We start from the raw sequence: 17,226 nt of genomic DNA, 5'->3' as shown, positions 1-17,226 counted from the left end.
TATTAAATAACATCAAACTCACCAACATTGCAGCTGTACGAAAAGTGTGAATTGTCGTCTTACTATCTGCAAGTGTTTGTTTCATAAAAATCCACCGTAGACCCGTTATGAACTACTACCCGTCAAGAAATTCCTTGCAGATGATTATTTTTCAAGTGTCAGAGTTTGGAAGCACTCGTTATCAGAAAAGAAAGAAACATCCTGCTGCCTCCTGCATTATGTGCAAACTAAATAGGTGGTACACATGGGCTGTTGAGTGATAGTCAACGAGCAGTTCTAAACTCCAGCACTTGGAAAGAAATCTGCAAGAAATTTCTTGACACTGAGTAGCTCATAACAGTGGATTTTTATTAACAAACACATTGCAGATAGAAAGAGGATAATTCAAGCTTTCCGTACAGCTGCAATATTGGTGAGTTTGACGTTATTTACTTCAATTAAATAGGACTGTTCTGTTTGGATGAATGGGCTGTCTATGGGAAGTTGCACCTAGGTAGCACCTTGCTGGCAGGATGGCAGCCGTGTGCATATCATAAATAGCACTTTTAAGACATTTAATACCTTAAGAAAACGATAATCAATAAACTACCCTATAAAAACAGTGGCTTGTAGATCTGCATCATCTGCTATTTCACAATAACAGAGTCAAACTAAATTGAATGACTCAAATCCTACATTCCAATTGCAATATCAGGGTGGGGAAGTAGCCAGTTCAAATATCATTTTGGGGGTCCCCAGTTCAAATATGATTATTTTGGGCAGTCACGGCTGAAAAGGTTGAGAACCACTCACTGGTTAATACAATCAGATAGGACATTTCTGTTTCACTAAATGGCCTGTCACAAGTTAACTAGGTGCAAATAGCATTGATAGCATCCATGTTGCTTGCGGCTAACACAGGACTACTTACCACTTTTTGCATGTTGTCCAAATGTTCTACATGCCAAATGTGACAGCAAAAGCACCCTGGAAAGAGAAAATGAAGTCAAACAGTATACAACTTTAAATTCAGTGTTCACTTCCCACTCAAAAGAGAACTTCACCTCATACAAACCACAAGAGCCATATTCTTCAGCAAGACCAAATGGCCAAATGGCCTGCAGCAGTTCTTTAAAACTTATCCTGATTGAGCTGTCCAATCAATGCCCTCGCTCTGATTAAATGAAAGGAATCAGCTGCATGGGAAACTGTCAGAGGCCAGTTTGTACCATATACATTATTTTAAGCCTAGAATCAAGCCACCCAGGATCCTGGTGATTCATGATCATAAAATCTTTGATTATGTGGAGGGAGGGGGGGGGGAGGGATAAAATAAATTAAACAGTTTGTTTGTTTGTTGTTATTTGTCTTTCCCCCCTCATAATATCAAAGGTTTTATGTCCATGATTCACCACGATCCTGGATAGCTACATTCTAGCCTTAAAATAATATGGATATAAATATTTTTGTAGATCTCTATGGGAAAAAGTAATGGCAGATTTTTCAGTGGTGCCAGAAAACCACGCAAAGTATTGTCTTTTCCAATGAATGTTTGTGCAATTCACAAAATAAACTGTGGAGGGCAGCAACACACCACCGATGCGTCTAGCCCCCTGTCCTAGCCTAGTTACGCTCCAAAAGAGCTTCAGGAAGGAAAGGTCATATGCGTCACAACTCACAAGAATACCAAACAACCTTTACCAAAGGCAACTCGCCCCCGAAAAGTGTTAATTAATGTAAATTAATATAATCCTTTTATATAATCACCAACATGAATTATGTTTGTTATTTATAGCTAGGTAGCGGGCGAGATGGAAAAGGGGCGACCGTACCTGAATACCCCGGCCGTCACAATGTGTTCAACTGGAGCCGTAAATTGATGGAGTCAATGGGAGCTGGCCTAGGTGTAATAGTGTGTGAATAAACACTTTGATTAAGTAAATACAATAGTGGTGGTGGGTGGTGGTGCCGGTGGTAGTAGTAGTAGTAGTAGTAGTATATAGTAGTAGTAGTAGTAGTAGTAGTACGTCTTTGGTGTAGTTTTTCCTTCTTCAATATACTCCTCGACCTCCACCCATGCCATTGATGGACCACCAGTTTTTGATCCAAAGGAGCTTCCGTAGCTGACTGTGATCATCATGGCTCTGGTTGTAGCAGTGTTGTTTGGGATTGTATGTACAGGGTTATTATTGTTACTTGTGCGTTTGCTGATAGTTGTTAAAAATGGCTCAGATTGTAAACCTGGAGCGAAGGGTCCTGTCTGTGTACTTGTCGTTGCTGGATCAGGTAAATAATCCCTCGCTTCACACCTACACGTGTGTTCTGTCACTGCTGATGAGAGAGATTGCTAACTTCCTTAGCTGCCTTCAATATTGGTTTTTGACCAACACAGTGTAGTGTAGTGTACTGTGTTATAGTACGTGTACTTCTTTTATATTTGTATACGACTTTGACTTTGGTACGAATTTATTCCTCACAGCTATACATTTTTGCAGCTCCTTTATATAGAGAGAAGAGAACACGATTGTTGTATTTAATAGAATGATTGGTTTAAGTCCGAGAGAGAGAGAAAGAGAGAGAGAGAGAGAGAACAGATCATGTATCATACATAATTTTAAAACTTTGAGTTTGCTCATCTTTTGCAATAAGAGCCTTGCCCTTGGATCAAGACTATCATTAGGTGTATTTTATCCAGTCTAACTTTTACTTTCGTATCATATGCATGTCAAAATCGATAAAATACATATATTATAGTATGATTGATAGTCTTGATGACTTGATCCGAGGCTAGATCAGAGCGTTGTAAGACATGAATACCTTATCATCCGTATGTGGCCTGTTATTACTTGAGCATGCATGCATTCTCTCTCTCTCTCTCTCTCTCTCTCTCTCTCTCTCTCTCTCTCTCTCTCACTCACTCACTCACTCACTCACTCACTCACTCACTCACTCACTCACACACACACACACACACACACAGTCACACACACACACACACACACACACACACACACACACAATGAACGAATGTAACTCAGACCAGTGTTGTGGTGTATTTTGTACAGGGGGTCACACCACTGAGATTCTTCGCCTAGTGGAGAGTCTGTCCCCATCCTACAGCCCTCGTCACTATGTCATCGCAGACACCGACAAGATGAGTGAGGACAAAATCTGCAGCTTTGAGAGCTCAAAAGATCATGCAGACTCTGAGTCAAAGGTAGACCCTGACTAAATAGAAGTAAATGCATGAGAGAATGGTCTGTGACAGTTTGTAATGCAAGCCTAACATTCCCCAGCAGATGGCGGGATCGTCCTTCTTATGTAGATCTCAGGCATAGACTGTGTAGGGTTTGAATTGGAATTAGATAGATACAAGATGGTTCCTACTTGATTTATGCCAATGTTTTCATATTTTCACCTCTGTGTTTGCATACTTTCTGCATTTGAGTTATTGATCATTTACACACACGCTCTGGGTCTATAGTCAGTCTTCCCAAACTGGGAAGTGGGAACCCATTTGGTATAAAAAATGGGCAGGGATAGGCAATACAAAATATTTTCCCTTTGTTTTTTGCCGCCTCCTTTTTTGTGTAGAAACAGGAACTCGGTTTAGCTCCTCCCCTTTCTTAGTCCACTTCCTCCCGGGTGCTTCTGTTTATTCCTACTAAAAACAACCCTACAGGTTGCTGTAGTGGTGCTCAGTGGTGCTGACCGTTTCTGCTAACAGCTGAATCTATCTTGAGAGATTAGTCTTTTAGTCTTTTAATTTGCTTGTAAATGTATATTTCTGTAATTTAGCCCTAGTTGGTTGATTGTGTTTCAGATGTCTATGATCACTTATCATTATGTTACCCTTCCTAGTATACCATCCACCGTATCCCGCGGAGTCGTGAGGTACGTCAGTCGTGGACTTCATCGGTGGTCAGCACTCTGAACGCCCTCCTCTACTCCCTCCCGCTGGTCTTCAGGCTTCGGCCTGACATGGTATGTATGTAGTCTTAAGGGTGCTTTGCGTGCTGATGTCGTGCACCGCAAATAGCCGATCTGCAAGTTCACAATGTGTCATGGCGCAATGCGTTGTGCCCTTGTAGATCTACCACTGAGCGGCATGGCGCACACACCAAGTATAACTCGGTCTTTATTAGTACACTTAGTAGCCATTTAAAACAAAAATACAGTTGCTGCGATACAAAAGTAATTGTTGGTTAATTCTGTACACTAGACCTGTATGTGCCCGTCGCAGTCGGCCAACGGCCTACTTGGGAACGATGCAACTTGGGAACTGCACAGGTGAAAGGAGTAATCATTTTGCAATACAGGGGCCACAGCCAGAGGTTTTAATTTGGGGGGGGGGGGGGGGGTCCCTTCCTTTGCATGGTAAAGTTTGGGAATCCTTGTGAATCCGGTCAATCTGAGAAATCCCATCGGCAAATAAAGGAAAAACAGTGCACCCTGTTTTTCAACAGTCTGTCTTGAGAGACTAGGCAATGGATGATCTCAACACCCCTCCCCCAGCAGCAGATGTCACAAAGTGGTCAACAAATATAGCATTCCTTTTTGAAATGATGATGTAGAGATTTTGCGTGGTACACACGGTTACACCCATCTCGCTGTTGAAACAGATTGGCTCTGGTGTACTACTGCTTTGAAATATGATGATCATACTCAGTGGTGGAAAGTAACTAAATACATTTACTTAAAGGTGAATTACATACTAGAAGGATTTCTTACCTTTATTTGTAGTTGTTACGTCCCCACCAAAGAGGTCCAGGTGTTATTTTGTGCAAAAGTGCATTATTGGCTATTTCCCCTACCATAAGCCCTCAATGGGGGTTGGGTTTTTGTGCTAATTCGATTATTTCCATCGAAATAAGTAGTAAAGTGTGCCGCTTGGGATACTATTGACATTATGAAGAGAGGATATATTTTTACAAATATTTTTGAGCAATGGAAATAAGCGAATTAGCACAACACGCCAATGCCCAATTCAATTCAATTCATTGAGGGCTTATGGTAGGGGAAATGTGCTTTTGCACAAAATAACACCTGGACGTCTTTGGTGGGGACGTAACAACTACAAATAAAGGTAAGAAAGCCTTCTTACTTTGTACAATTTGTTTATTATTACAAGAATACATTAACTACTTCAGCCCTATACACGGAGTAGAATGCGGTTCCTTTGATGTGCATTAGTATTCGAATGATGCACACCTGCCAAACGAACCGCACTTTCTGACAATGTGTAGCAGGATTCGTTTTAATCGCAGTAAAGCTTTCTGGTGTGAAGGCCACCTTAGTTTTGGGCAGCTACCCTGATGGAAAACGTTGTGATGATATTGTGATGCGTTATTTATGGATCCCATCGCACTAGGAAAGCCCCGCTGTGATCACCTGGTGAGACGTAGGAGGGGCCCGGACAGGAGACAACCCACAGAGCCTAGTCCCTCCATGTGCCAGAAGTGTACCTCCCAGCCCTGGCAGAGTAGTTCTGGAATAGTTCCAACGGATTGTGTGCCCCTGGTTTTTCCCTAGTGGGACTGATTGAGGGTAGCTACTGGGACGTAAGTCGGGACTTGATCACTCCCGGCTGGGTCACCTGAGTGAGGGGTATGATGTTGAGAGACCCGAAACCCCCCTGATCTCAGGATACATCACTGAGGATACGTCCCAGGTGCATCCATGCGATGTGACAGTTCTCGTTTTTGTAACTATGCCTAAACCTAACCCTAACCTCAGTAACGTTGATGGGATTCATAAATCATGCGTCATTGACTAGTGCATCTAGGACTGTACATAGCTCTAATGCGTTGCATTTAGAGCTATGTTACACTTGACTTCCGCCGCTCGCATGAATGCAGACCAGCCTCTCGTTTTTAGCGTAAATAAAAAGAACGTTTTGCTACTCACCAAAACAAAGGCGGGTTGTGTCATTAGAAACATACAGAGCGGCCGAAACGTTGTGTCCTGATTAAGAATGGTGTTTTAACACAATAAACACTGTTGGAGCAAAGACTGTGCGGACCACTCCTTCTCTGTATGTATCTACCTTTTGTCCAGCACTAGCAAAGAACTGGATATGCGCCAGCCACCTGCTTTTTAAACTGTGTCATTAGAAAGCCTACTTTCCTTAGTGGAACCACTCTGACCACACGTATAAACAGTACTTTTTGGCCAAAAAGGGATTTTGTTTCCACCGGGGGAAAAAAATACTTTTAGTTACTCCACTGCGCCTTCTACCGATGTTGCCCAGAGAATTGCCTCATAGAGAATATTTTTCCTCCGGTGAAAAATAATCCCTTTCTGGCCAAAAAGTACCTTTTATACGTGTGGTGGGGGGCTCAAGAGTGCTTCCACTAAGGAAAGTAGGCTTTCGAATGACACAACCCGCCTTTGTTTTGGTGAGTAGCAAAAACGTTCTTTTTATTTACGCTAAAGACGAGCGGCGGAAGTCGAGAGTAACATAGCTCTAAATGCAACTCATTAGAGCCATGGACCAAAGCTACAGTGCATCATGATATTTATTATCTCATGCAAGGGGGGTGTTGGACAGTAATGGAGAATATTCTTGTGATCTTTGTTGTGCACTGTCTTTCCACCCTCATGGAAGCATTTTGAAGAATTCCATAGCCAAGGCACCCCCAGGCTGACCAATTACCCTCACACATCTTTCTGCAATTGGTAATTAGTGTGTGAGTGTCCGTCCGTGCGTGTGTTTGTGTGTGTGCAATGTGCGTTCAAGCATATGCAATTGCTCATAGAAGTTCTCGTTCTGTTCAGTTCACTCACTGGTGTGTTACTGCTGAATAAAAGCATAAAAGCAATCCTACAGTAGGCTTATGTTGAGCATTTCTCTTTTCACAGAGGATGCATCATGTGCAAACAGGCGTGTACTCTCCATTAAAATAACACATTTTATTACATTTATTATCGTACATTAAAAAGGTGATGTGTCAGTCGGGTATAAGCCGAAATGGCTTTTGGAAGCTTCTTTAATATAAGAAGTTAAGTTCTACTCAACTTTATTGTCTGTTTTCACTGAAGTACATGAACAAAAATGAAAAACTAAAGGAGAAAGTAGCAGTGACGAAGGATTTCATTTGAGAGCCGGTCATCTGCTGCACTGCACTATTAACTATGATTAAAGTGTGTCATTAGAGTTCTGTCTGGATCAGATTGTAGCAGGGAAATTCTGCTGAATTATTAGCTTAGGCGGTCTGCTGTAGCATGGCCACCATTTTTCCCCCCCGACATCTGACTTTCCACAGAGAGAGAGAGAGCGGGTTCCACCTCTGCAGGAATGAAGAAAATCGGGCCCCCTGAGTCTCCCTTCCCTCCCCCCTTCTCCCCTCCACTGGCCCTTTCTCCCCTCCACTGGCCCTTTCCTCTCCTCTCCTCTCCCGCTGTCTCCCCTTTGGCCTGGGTTGTGTAATGGTGGTGGAGGCTGGGGGAGAAGGGGCTTGTTCACAGGATGTGGCAGGACCTGACTGGTTCTTCCAGCCGGGAGAGAGAGACAGAGGGGGGAGAGAGAGAAAGAGGGGGGTGGGGGCAGGAAGGGAGATGTAGCATCAGGTTTCTCCCACTCTCGGAGAGCTGAGAGAAGAAGAAACGAGGGAGGGAGGGACAGACGAGGGAAAAGTGTATTGGGGCAGAATGCTGTGACTAACAAGCGAACTCCAGGACGGCCTTCCAGGTCAGCGGCATCTCTGTAAACATTGGTATTGGCTCGTATGAGAGAATACAGGCTGTGTTATCAACACCCTCTCAAATAATCTCCCCAAATTCTATTTCATTTGGGAAGAAGGGGGTCACTCATCACTGGTCGCTTTCACTATCGGTAGGTCATATTCCTATTTTGTTTTCCTGGAGACTTTCTAATGCAATCTGTAAGGCGCTAATTTGCCAGCAGAATAACGTCATATCTGGAAGCCATTAGCTCACTGTTTTCTCCCTCGGCCACATTTACTACCGTCCCTTAATCTGTGGAATGTCTGATTACGTTTGCACAGGCGGCCACTGTCTAGTTCTGTCTACTTACCCATGTTGATTTAGGGCAGGCGAAGGCCTCCCTTCTCCGGCTGACCCCTACTCCCTCCCCATGGGTCCATCTCTCTTTCTGTCGTTCTCTTGCTCTCCCTCATTCCCTCATCGCCACTGCTCCGTCGGTGCTGTGGGGGTGTTGGAGGTGGGCAGCATTTCTGCACACATACTTGAGGGCAGCGGGCACATACGTTTTTATTTGTTTTGACCAAACTTGAGCATCCAAGGGCAGCTGTGTCAGAGGGATTTGTGGTGTGTGTGTGTGTGTGTGTGTGTGTGTGTGTGTGTGTGTGTGTGTGTGTGTGTGTGTGTGTGTGTGTGTGTGTGTGTGTGTGTGTGTGTGTGTGTGTGTGTGTGTGTGTGTGTGTGTGTGTGTGTGTGTGTGTGTGTGTGTGTGTGTGTGTGTGTGTGTGTGTGTGTGTGTGTGTGTGTGTGTGTGTGTGTGTGTGTGTGGGGGTGGGTGTAAGGAAGGGGATGAGGAGCGAGAGGAGGGGGGTTAAATCAAACTTGGAGTCACTTGGACATGTGGGGGGTGGGGGTCAGGAAGAGGAGAGGAGAGAGAACTAGTTCTCAAGCGTGTGTGTTAGCCATAAAAGGACATTTGTGAGATCACACACTTGGTCATTCATGCATAAACATTACAGACACACATCACCACCATTATCACCAGATGTGTCGGCACACAATCTAACAATGATGAAATATTTCAAATACTTAGCCCATAGCCCAGTAACCTACTACCCAACTACTCTTCACTACTTTCAACCTGGCATCCCACCTTTTGGGCATAGGTGAAGATTTTCATACAGTACCTCTTAGGACATTTTCAGAAACCACCGAAAATAACAGATCTACAAGATTAGTGCCTCTCCATGTGAGCTTTTTTGTTTGTTTGTTTTTGCCTACAATGACATGCCAAAAATAACCATGGTTGTTTGTGATCCTTCATAACTTAATTCAGAAAAGTGTTCCCATAAGCCATTCATGATACATTTGGGGGGAAAGCATCCTCTGAATGCATTGTCTATAAATATATTCATATCTTCCCGGTGTTTTTTAGTGTTGTTGAGCTGTTCTTTCTCTTTTACACTAGTAAACCTCACCAGCACCTCATCTTATGTTTCTTAGTCAACATGAGCGGTGGTTTATTCCACTATATAAATATCTTAAAAAAAGACCCTGGCCTTGGCCTTTACAGTATAAAGTAGAACAGATGAATAAAACCTCTGTTCAGTTTCTAAATATTATGACGTTTTTCAGTGGGCAAGTGGATGCGAATGTATATCCAGAGAGCACAGATAAGATCGGGTGTAATGTCTGTTTGAAACATCACCGAGTAATATTCAGACCAGAACTCAAGCTTAGGACAGGACCAGAACATGTATGTGGTCGGCTGGTTGTGCTTCACAGCATGTCTATATTTGAGCTAATTTGGCATTAGTTAAGACTCTTAACTGTGGTGCGTGCACCCCTTGTGGTGCGCGACATGAAAAGGATAATGGTGGTGCTATGGTTTTATTTAAAATATATTAACATATTACGCCAATATATGACAGGTATATGCAGAATATAGCCTATGCTGCAGTATGTGCCATATTCAGGTTCATATATGTGGTTAAAAAGGAAATATATGTCTCTATATAGCTTATGCAACTTATATTTCCATGTGTGTGTGTGTGTGGGGGGGGGGGGTCAGCTAGGTCGGGAGATAACGGGGTGCATGGCCAAAAAGGTTTGGGAACCGCTGAGTTAAGTGAACCCTTAGAACACCTTTAAGTTGTATTGGAAGTATGTACAGTATGTAGTCAAGTCCTGCTGCCCATTGATGACAACCTTTTTTTAGGGCAGCCTATTAGGGTATATATAGCCTATATATATATTAGGGTATATATACCTTATAGGGCAGCTATAGGAACATTACCTCCAAGTTGAATGAAAATCTGCCCTTCTGTCCTTCCGTTCTCAAGTTGTCTTGCTTTACAAATAAACACAAACAGACAGAACTGATTACAATACCCTGCCATGCATTCCTGTGGGCAGGCTAAATATACAGGAAACATAGAAGACTCATAAAACAGAAATGGAAAGGTTTAATGTTGCTCGTGATAGCAGCAGATGTATACTGTCTATGATGTACTTACAGACCTTAACCATAAGTATATCATGCACAGTGTACAGCTGCTGCTATGCTCACGCACCTTCATATCTTATCTCCGGTACGATGTGTAAAATTAAGATATTGTTTTTGGTTTCTTTTGCTTGGTCTCCTTTCACCTCCACGATGGGAACCATGCACGAATAATAGTTTCACCCAATTTTTCTTTTACTTCTGTAAATCTGTGATGTGACAATAAAGCTGATTAGGATTAAGTTAATCAGACACCTATGTCCATACAGCCTTGTGCATACTGTATACTATAGACTGAAACGGATATAAAACTAAATTAAAGGGCTGTTGTCCAGCCGTGGACGATTCTGTGTGAGTTTTAGTTCTCTAAAAGTTATGCCTCACTCTATTTGTTCCACCACAGGCTTCAAGAGTTGTCCACCATCTGTTTTACCTTAACCTTATTAAGCAGTCAGTGAGCCGCACAATGGAAAAGCCTTCTTCACTCTCTGGGAGCAAGATTCCAACCATGAATATGATCTCCTCTCCCCTCGTATCGCCCCTTGTATCATGTCACGTTACTTACAGAAACCATAATCAGACTACGGGAATGAACAAAAGTGTTAACACCAGCATACAAGCAAACGGGGCATTCCTAGCTCATAAATTAGTACTATTGAGACTGAGAGCTGTGACCACCGACCTCTGACTTTGTCCCTTGCGGTATATGTGAACCTTTTGGTTGTCACTCTTCATTCGTTGCAGCCAGGAGAGCCCCCTGCAACATCACTACAGTAGCCTACGTATGTACAGATCGCCACACCAGTCTCTAGCCGTCAAAAATAACACTGAAAAGCCGTCACATTTGCAGACATTTGAGTCAGGCAGGCAGCTATGCAGAAACTGCTGCCTGCAAATATATCACAAACACCCACACATCATGCGTGCACTCTGTCTGAAGGGGATGCTAAATGATGAAGTTGCGAACCCGGCCAGCTCATAAAACAAGGGCGTCTTGATGAATTGATACTCGTCTGGCAATGAATGTGAATGCTGAAATAGCCTTCCAAGAGCCTTCTCCCTGCCTCCCGGGGCTTTGTCACACTGTGTGCGCGTGGTTGAGACTGACTGCGATGAAACAATAAACTACTGTAATTCAAGACATTGTCCTTTTTATGAGAACAAAAAAAATGCATTGAGAGCCCATTGCTATGAATCCTGCAGTACATGGTACGCTTTTACGCTTTGTATGGTACGCTTTTGACCGCAAGGTCATGGGTTCGATCCCGGGCATCGCCAACTCAGCATATGAGTAGCACGGCTTGATGTTGTGCGATAAGTACTGGGAGCTGATGGTAGGTGTTGCGCTCCACCTCAGCATTCCATCTCCGAGAGGTCTACTGCATTGAAACGGGATAGACTCCCACACCCTGGCTAATGCCGACAATAAGCCTTACTTACTGTCCAGACTGGTACTGCTCTTCTCAATCAAGCCTCAACACGTATTTTAATTTAAATGTTTAGTTTAACAACTGCTGTTTTTGTCGGTTGGAAAATGACGATCGTGTTGTCTGCCTGCGATGAGTTGGGGAGGGACAAAAAGTGAGTGGCGGACACTCAGTCACCCGCTGTTGCTCAATAGACCTCACTGAGCTGATGACAGTGTAATCATCATAATGTGTCACCACGCCCTGTATCTGTTTTATCTATGGATGCAGACCTTGTGATTATCAAAGCCTCCACCTTGACCATTGTTTAGCCATAACCATAACAATTGTTTCCCTGAATTCAGTAAACCTGCTATTTATCTGAGTGCTAAGTGACATGGACACGGACCAGTGAGTTCGCTTGCCAGTTGCAACATCCCTAGAAGCAACAAGTGGCTTCTGTTGCTGCTGCTATGAAGAAGCATCACACATCCATCAAGGTCCAAGGTTATATTTGTTATACATTGTATGTACAGATACGAGTAAAACTTAAAGCTTCCTTCAGACAATGTAGCAACATACAGTAGAGTAGGTCATTACTCATTAATAATAAGTAAAGGAAAGAGAAGGAGAGGAGGAACAGCAAAACATGAGGCTGTAGTTAAGGTGAACCCCATGAACCTCCATCTATTAGATTGAGGGAATCTCTAGTTATTGAGTTCCTTGCTGTAGAAAATGAGGACTCGTAAGCTGAAATATACATGTTCATATTAAGACATGGAGGTATTGACCCATTATTAGAGTTAAATACTTTATGTGGCTGTATGTATATATTTTAATAATAATTAATTAATAATTACACCTAAGTGTTGTTGTTTTTTTGGAGCTTTCATGAAACATGCCATGAATTATGAAAGCTCAATAGAAAAAGCAACACTTAGGTGACTCGTAGGGGGGAAAAGAGCAGACACTTTTTAGGCCATACCCACGACTGTGCAGCTGCTGTGTTGTCAGATGTGTCATCCATCCAGTATCTGTCTGTTGATAAATTATAGTCTTCAAACAGAGACACAGGTGTGTGTAACATACCTGTTATCTTATGTTACACAGCTGCTAATCATGTTCTACTGAACACACAACGCTACCGTGCCACATATAATACGCTGTACAAGGGGATAAAATGGCTGAAGAAGTATTGTATTTCGTATATATGTATATACATTCCTCTCTGTAAAAAAAATATAAAACAATACAGTTTATCTTTAGACCTTTCCTGTGTGTGTGTGTGTGTGTGCGTGTGTGTGTGCGTGGCTGCGTGCGTGCGCACCAGAATACTCCAGAGGGGGCTTGTTGGTCGTCTATCGTTGATGTGCTAGAAGTTTAGCCAGGCTGCCAGTGCCAGGAAAGGCATTCCGGGAATTTTAGAGCCAGGTTTGTGATTGTGAATGCCCCCCCCCCCAAAAAACTGATTAGACTCAAGACCACTCTTACAGGAGGTGGAGAGACACTATACCAGCACAAACGTAGTCGCACTTTTCCAGGGGGAGGAAAGAAAATTGCAATAAAAACGCATTGTATAATTACAGTATACACACTTGATGGACAAGGCCCAAATGTTTAAAAATACACATTAGTATTAACCCTCCTCCATTGAAGAGAAATATTTCAGGATAAAATCGTTAGTGATTCATAATATGGTATGCTAAAATTCTAATATGGAACACACAAAATTTGCCGCTACTGCTAACCTTCATACTGTCGCACTTTAATATTGTGGTCTATATGGCTTGTAGACACCAATCTTCACAGAATCCACTTACAAACGTAGTAATTCTGTAACATTTTTAAAATGGTATGTGTTATCGGTCATATGTATCTAATTTGCACTGTCCAAGTTACTTGAGGGACAAACTTCCAAATCAATAATCATACTTATGGTTGTGATTTATTCTGCTTTGGAGGCTTACTTTGCAAGTTGTTTGCATGCAGATGAATTTGCAACAGTATGAACGCGAGTCTCGCTTGGGTCAGTGTCTTCACAGCTACAGTATGTCCCAAGCAGCAGCGAACAAACATTGTCACGTGGAGTGCTGGCTGGCTCCATCATGCTGCACTGGTAGGGGCTGGTGTCAGCACTTCTCCAGTGGTTGACAGCATCCTCATTGCCAGTAACAGGACCAGCAGGAATATGTGACATTTTTTCACACTTCAACCGCTATCATATTCATTTGAACTGAAACCTGATGCGGTGGTGCCTCCAGCTCCAGAGCTGTGTTTAAACTGCTTCTGTAGTAGCAAGTCAGACTGGACCTTCAACACATACAGGTATTGCATCAGTAGATTACAACAATGCGACCCAAGTAGGTCCTACAGCTAGCCACAAAACGTTCCAATGTGTTATTTCATAGTCTCCATTCTGCTGCAGCGTAGTGAAATTTAGAAATGTTCATTACTAGGCTTAATAGGAACAGCACGATGATGACCTAATTAGCCATTACCTACTGTATTTGATATTTATCTATTCAATTGTTAATGTCAATTTCTCATGATCCTTTTGATTTTAATTGTCCCTCATATGTTGTTGCTCATACATTAGATATCTTCTCTTTGGCAGCAAAACTTGACAACGGATGAGAAGATTTTCTTGGTACTTCTGCCAAGCTGTCCTGAAGAGATGATTAACTTTGGGGTTAAAAGGGTCAAAGGTCAATTCCAAGAATGGATGGGTGGATTTCCATTACAATTTGTAGGAATGATCAGTAGGTTGCTCAAAAGAGATGATACATTTTTAGGTCGAGGTCACAGTCATTAAAGCTATATGATGATGTGGTCAGGGTTTGCACACCAATTGCATTTGTTTCATTCAAAGATGCATGGTGAGTTTGGAGAAATTTCATCTTCCCACCACTGACATGTGACTGACCTTTGCCTGGAAAGGAGCCAGCTTAGGTGGTTCGGGCATCTGTTTAGGATGCCTTTCGGGCGTCTCCCTAGGGAGGTCCTCGATGCACGTCCCACTGGGAGGAGACCCCGGGGCAGATCAAGGCACAAATGGAGGGATTACATCGACTCACTGGCCTTAGAACGTCTCAGGATCCCCCAGGAGGAAGTCACTAATGTTACTCTGGAGAGGGAATTCTGGAGCTCTCTGGTGGAGCTGTTGCCCCCCGCGACCCGACTACGGATAAGCGGTTGAAGATGGATTCATGGACATTGTGTGGACTGACATTGTGCTCACTCGGTTTGCCTTGCTGATATGTTACATTGGTTCTTCTATGGGTTGGCTTATTTTTCTCAACATTGAGCTATGAAATGTGCTTCTCATTTGCATGCAAGAAGTACAGAGTGGTGTCACTTTTCCATCCACACTATAAGAGCTTAGCAATGTAACTTCCAGAGCAGCGTGCAGAGAGGATATTGCGAACCTAGTGTGTGCCCAGAATGCTACGTCTGTACTAAAGGGATTTTGATGAGTTCTCCAGACCTGTGGGCCCTGCAATTCCAGCATCGTCTCTTTCCCGTAAAATCCCCAGCTCCTAAAACTTCACTCCCTCACTCTCCATTTGCCCCGAAGGCAGTTTTTCATCTAAGAGCTTTCTCTTCATTCTTTGTTTTTTTCCCCTCCCTTTCTTTCCCTTCCCTAGGCTTTAGTCTCGCTGTCTTACCTCTCGTGCCCCCACAGTCTGAATCACAGTTTTTTTTCTCTGTTTTTTTTTTTTTTACTCTCTCTCCATGGAGATCTTCATCTCCTCCCACCTCACTCTCAGTATTCAGACTGTATATACAACCAGCAGAGTTCAGCACATTCCTTTATTCAGAGTGATCGAGCAGAGGCCAAACTTGCTGATTTGTCTTTTTTTTTTTTTACCAGGGCCTTGTGAAATGCCTGGGGCCTGTTGCTGTTGATACATACTATAACTATAGTCTCATCTCTACTTTGTCTCTGTCTCCCTGTGTCTTGAATGTTGTTTCAGGTGCTGTGCAATGGCCCTGGAACCTGTGTCCCTCTATGCGTAGCAGGACTCCTGCTGGGAATTCTGGGATTGAAGAAGGTCCTGATTGTCTACGTCGAAAGCATATGTAGAGTTGAGACTCTTTCACTTTCCGGGAAGGTCCTCTACCCGATCTCGGACTACTTCTTTGTACAGTGGCCAACCCTGAGGGACAAATATCCCAAGACTATTTTCCTCGGAAGAGTGGTTTGACATTATAATTATAATAGTAGTAATAGCTCAAATTTATATAGCACTTTTCTAAATACCCAAAGCGCTTTACATAAGAACACCCTCTGTTATTCCGAAAAAACAAGGCAAAAAAAATGCAACATCAGTGCACGGTTAAAAGAGATAAAAGAATAGAAGATAAAAGGATAAACGAGGGTTGTTATGTTACAAATGTGACATGAATTTTTTAATGTGCGAAGTGGGACAATTGTGAATGTAAAAAAACTATTTTGTACAAACATGCAGAGGATGTGTCAGCATTCCAAAGGCCTGCAAAATGGAATCCTTTACATATATGGCATTATGGCACCATTCTGTTTATGATTCTTAATACTTCATGAATGCTTCTAGCATTAGGTCATCCCCAGCGTTCCAGTTTAGTATAGATGAGAATACCACATACTACCGCAAGTGAAGAGAACAACATACCTAACCGACAGCAAGATGAAAACTGCTGTCTTTGCATTTTGTTGATATGACTCTTGTCCAGACTCCCAGTTGGGGAACAATGACAAACAAGACTGTACAGGAATGTCTGCAAAAAGATGTACATATCCATGAGACAGCCATAACCTTACATCATTCAATGCATTTGGTATAACATGGGGAATACAAGAGAAGATGTTTATGTACTTTTAAAGATCACCCTTGCTTCAATCTAATTTGGTTGAATTTTGAATTGAATAATTTAAGATGGCCATCTCCTCAAGTCAGCTGGAGTACTGTACAAGTGAGCATATTGATCTCATCTGGGGTCAAGTCTCCACAATGGCTGCCAGTTCAAAGTTATGGTGATAGACTGTCTGAGAGCACATGTTTTATACATCCCAGTCTTTATTTGATGTTCTGTACTTGTACAACACCCCATAATAACCCATCTCTATCTTGGAAGGAGGCAGAGTGCAAATTAAAAGCATATTGTGAGCTTGCATCAAGTAGGTCTGTGAGTCTGGTACAATCCTGGCACATCATGAACACTTGAACAGCATAAACCATTACCTTCTTCTTCTTTTTTACTCTGCCCAATTAAACTATTGGCAAAATGTATTGTGGTGCTTGTTAGAATCTGAATTGTATAATCATTAAAGACTGAACACTTTCAAAATAAACTACTGTATTGTCTTTCAGGAAATGTGCTTTGGGTGTAAGAAGCATTGTTACTCATTTTTGCGTATCCGTTGTGGTTCTTTTCCTTTTCCTGGACACGGCTCGGAGGACAGGAAGAACTTTGACTAAATGGAGACGTTCTGAACATGACCAATAGGAGAGTGAAAGAGTGTGGCCCCGGCTGACATCTGGGGCTATTTATAGGACATATCTCTGAGCATCTGTGTGAGAAACAGACTACTTATATCTGTGTCACATGATAAGAGAGGGTTGTTCTAACTCTTAGGTTGTGGCATTGCTTAAGCTCGCTGCATGATGTTAACTTGGTCGCTGTACAGTCAATGAG

General features: G+C 42.6%; 1 protein-coding gene across 1 annotated transcript; it reads left to right on the top strand.

Moving 5' to 3' along the window:
- The first annotated feature begins 2,132 nt into the window (after positions 1–2,132).
- Positions 2,133–16,862, top strand: LOC308336646 (UDP-N-acetylglucosamine transferase subunit ALG14-like). Its single transcript, XM_080794096.1, has 4 exons — positions 2,133–2,265; positions 3,045–3,196; positions 3,841–3,963; positions 15,525–16,862. The coding sequence occupies exons 2-4, from the start codon at positions 3,134–3,136 to the stop codon at positions 15,753–15,755; spliced, it is 417 nt and encodes a 138-aa protein (XP_080650222.1). The 5' UTR covers positions 2,133–2,265; positions 3,045–3,133; the 3' UTR covers positions 15,756–16,862.
- Positions 16,863–17,226: the final 364 nt, after the last annotated feature.

Source organism: Protomyctophum bolini, assembly GCF_963924005.1.
Source record: "Protomyctophum bolini genome assembly, chromosome: 21".
In the NCBI taxonomy this organism is placed as follows: domain Eukaryota; kingdom Metazoa; phylum Chordata; class Actinopteri; order Myctophiformes; family Myctophidae; genus Protomyctophum; species Protomyctophum bolini.
The sequence above is the reverse complement of the archived record's forward strand: the minus strand, read 5'-3'. Positions and strand labels throughout refer to the sequence as shown.